Source organism: Ostrea edulis, chromosome 3 (genome assembly GCF_947568905.1).
Source record: "Ostrea edulis chromosome 3, xbOstEdul1.1, whole genome shotgun sequence".
In the NCBI taxonomy this organism is placed as follows: Eukaryota; Metazoa; Mollusca; class Bivalvia; order Ostreida; family Ostreidae; genus Ostrea; species Ostrea edulis.
In genome coordinates, this window is record NC_079166.1 from 28784923 (window position 1) to 28788689 (window position 3767).

The following is a 3767-nucleotide window of genomic DNA, read 5'->3' on the forward strand; positions in this document are numbered from 1 at the left end:
ATGCAGTTACCTGAAACAAAATATTTTGCTTTACAATACTGTGAAAACTTGAAAGCTTAGATAAACCTGCGTTAAAACTTATTAAAAGTTTTATTTCTTAATTTTGAATTTACTCTTCTTGTTGTAATATACAACAACGGTTGTGCCTTTGTTGGGGTACATTAGATCCATGACCTTTCTCGTTTCGCTCAATCCGCTCCATGAAGTGGTAATTATGAATGTGTGTTCCTCTTTCAGAGAAGGAAGATCAACATATACGCGAAGTAATGGTTGCCAATCAGACTGCAATAAAAATAAATCTGTATGACTGCATTGGCACAATTCCTTTTTATTTTAATAATGCTTTATCTTTAGACGTTAACGATATTATCATCATATGATTATTCTTACTATTTCCTCATAAAAAGTGTTATATCAACAGTGATTTCTACTCTCCCGGCCTTCAAAAATATAAGGGGATCCTTCTGAAAAACCATGGGTTTTGATTTTTTCCCGGGGTCCTTTACTTTGCGGTCCATAAATTGTCGCAGCCTCTCTCCAGGGACACTTCTTTTCACATCTCTTTAAAATATTATATGATAATATGAAATTGTTTCGCCTCACTGAAAGCGGGAGATGTTGTTGTAAATATTGGAAGTATATTAGGGGGAATGCCATGTCGATATCATTGATATTAACAGCATATACATACGTCCATATCATAGATGTATTATAAGCATAAAGCTACATTTCACATAAAAATATATATCTCCTTGACTGCTCTTCGAAACAAGGAAAAGACAGAGAACTGATTCCATTATATTATTCTTGCAAATTTTTGTCATCCTATAAATTGACTGGGTTCTTCCTCGGCCTCATCCTCATTAGTCCTGAAGTGATTCAAAGTCTTCTCCCAGGGCATTTTCGAATGTTTGCATACGGCAACCTGGATGTTCCTTGTCCTCTTTAGATATTCAGCTTCCTGTGATTTGGAAAGGTTTGGGAACTAGAACTGTCCTAATGGGACCAACACCCCCTGCGGGGCATATAAGATGATGGGAAATATTTAATGCAAGCACATTGGATATTTTGACTTTATCTACAGGGCAATCAATGTGAATGCAGAAGTGTATATTCTACAGTACAGCAGTACATGAAATATTAAAAATATGCTTAATATAAACAATGAATACTATTTGGCACATTTTAGTCTGTATGATTGCAAATCCCTGGTCAACTCTTCTAGTCTTTAGTTTATATTCACTTTGTTTAAGATCATTATGTTATGCCAACTTTACTTTGTCATTGATTTTGTCAGTAAATAAATGACATTAGCTCAAGTATTGGTATTATTGTAATCTTTTCCACTGGTATAACAACTCTAAGTAGCTGTTATAAAGGCAGTTTACTATGAATCCCATTAAAGTTTGAATCAAATATGTTCAACGGTATTAGAATTAAAATCTGGACAAAGTGCGCAACTCCCAAAATGAAAAGAAATTGTGCGTAACTTCTATGACTGTTAAAATATTTCAATGAAAATAGGAGATGCACAACTACATAATATATAGAAGATGTGCATAAAGTTTGAATGAAATATGTCCAGCGGTATTAGAAATAAACTTCGGACAAATTGCGTCTACGGACAAACGGACGGACGGACGGACAGACTGACAGACGGACAAAGTGATTCCAGTATACCCCCCAAACTTCGTTTGCGGGGGGTATAAAAAAAGTAACCTATGGATCTCTGAATCTAACTGGATGTCAGATGATTATATATTACATCATTATAGATATATCCTTTATTATATAAAAAAAATTACCTTTGTCATTTCATCCAAATGATAGTCTAATTTGGTGACCTTTAATAGCATTTCCAGGATTGTCTCCTCTGGTAAAGTCATTAAAGCTCTCCAGGGCCTGGTCATGTTTGGGGAGAGAGTAGAGATGGATTCGTGTTTCTGAAAATCAATATGATATAGAGAAAATAATATATGAAAATGTTTCAATAAAAGGGCTGTAAAAGAACATTTTATTTGTATAATATGCCATGCCATCTTAATTTGTGTATGATTCCATACCTTGATTTTTTAGGTTCTTTAACTTCCCTTGTTCATGAAGGTCAAACACAAATACGCATTGCTTGTATACAGCCTCACTGGAACAAGCGATCCAAAAGATGGATTGGTAGTTTAATATCTCCTAAGATTACAATGAAATCAGTTAACGATTTTTTTGCATAGCAAACCCCAAATTCACAACTGGGTACTATACATATATGACACATTCATGAACACGCATTATGAAAGTTACATTTTATTGTATATATAAGTTATGTCCATAACTTAAAATAAGTACACATTCTAAAGACAATGATACTATATCAGCAAATATGGTGCAGTCACCTAATACAGTGTATTGTTTGCTATATTCCAGATTCAGATATCTCTTTTAGTGGAGGGTTGATCATTTAAAGTACACTCAATGAACAATATACCTTTCCAGGAGAGAGATGCTGCTGAGACTTTTCCCTCCATTCTTTTGTGTCTTCGCATCTCTTTGAGGTCACATCAATGAGGGTGGGTTTAACACTCCTAAACACTTTTACCTGTAATCAATTAGTTCAAATAATCAAAGTTAGGTAAAAATGAAATGAATTGATATGGAGGTTGTGCATTTGAAATTAAGAAGAATATTAAAATAAGTGCACACATATCTGGATTGCTCAATCTCTAACACAAAAAAGTGCGAAAAGGAGTGTTGACAAGGAATTTAAATTATATTGAGTCTCTTTGGAGTCCATCTGAGTTTCTTCTACAAACCGATAACTCCCTAGATCTTACATAATTATCATTTACAATGTACAGTTTCTTGAAGACCAAGATACTTCAAAATGGGCCACATCACTCACCAGAGTCACCTTGGCCCTGTCATTGTTCAGCTCTTTGTGATTTTTAACTTATTAGCCCACATTGTTGAGGAGATAATGAATAGGTCAAATTTTCATTAAAAGCAGGTCAAAATTCCAGGTCAAGGTCACAAGATCAAACACTGAAATAAATTTACGTTTTCCTTAAATAGTTCAGAAGTTATTGATTAAGTCAGGTTATATCAAATAGGTTGTTTACATATAGGTCAAAATCAGAGTTCAAAGTCACAAAGACAAGATTTGAAATGAACTGTTATGTCGTAAGTATTGATAGTTACTTTTTCTGTGAATCGCAAAATGTATACATTTTTATATACATAGCACCTATATATAATATATTGAGGCAGGAATTATACATGAGTCATTAAACATTCATAAACATAGTACAGAGAAGAGAGAGAGAGAGAGAGAGAGAGAGAGAGAGAGAGAGAGAGAGAGAGAGAGAGAGAGAGAGAGAGAGAGAGATGGGAAGGGCAGCCTGTATCCGCCAGATATATCCTGTATATAATATCATATATGTATATATGTATACAGAGATATTTTGTATATGATATAATGAATCAATTAAAATGATAAGCAATTATTATTAATTTTGATACTATCATGCAAAATGGTGGTTTTTAGTAGTATAATGTCCCATTGATATATCATATTCAAGGTGCAAATACAATATGGATGTCATTATGAATGCTGTACATGCACATTTGTATGTATACAGTACCTATAGCTATATTGATTGCCTCCACAAAATCATAGACATCTGTAATGTCTTTCAACTCCCTGCAGAGGTCATTGTAACTCCAGTCAAAGTTTGTTCTGGATGCAAATTGCTTACTACCGCCCTGTCATCTGTCAT

The 3767-nt window shown here is 33.9% G+C and overlaps 1 protein-coding gene across 1 annotated transcript; it reads right to left on the minus strand.

The window, feature by feature from the left end:
- Positions 1-329: 329 nt before the first annotated feature.
- On the minus strand, positions 330-3767 carry LOC125656630 (uncharacterized). Its single transcript, XM_056160850.1, has 5 exons — positions 3747-3767; positions 2480-2590; positions 2070-2184; positions 1806-1948; positions 330-961 (listed from the first exon to the last, which is right to left on the minus strand). The coding sequence occupies exons 1-5, from the start codon at positions 3765-3767 to the stop codon at positions 821-823; spliced, it is 531 nt and encodes a 176-aa protein (XP_056016825.1). The 3' UTR covers positions 330-820.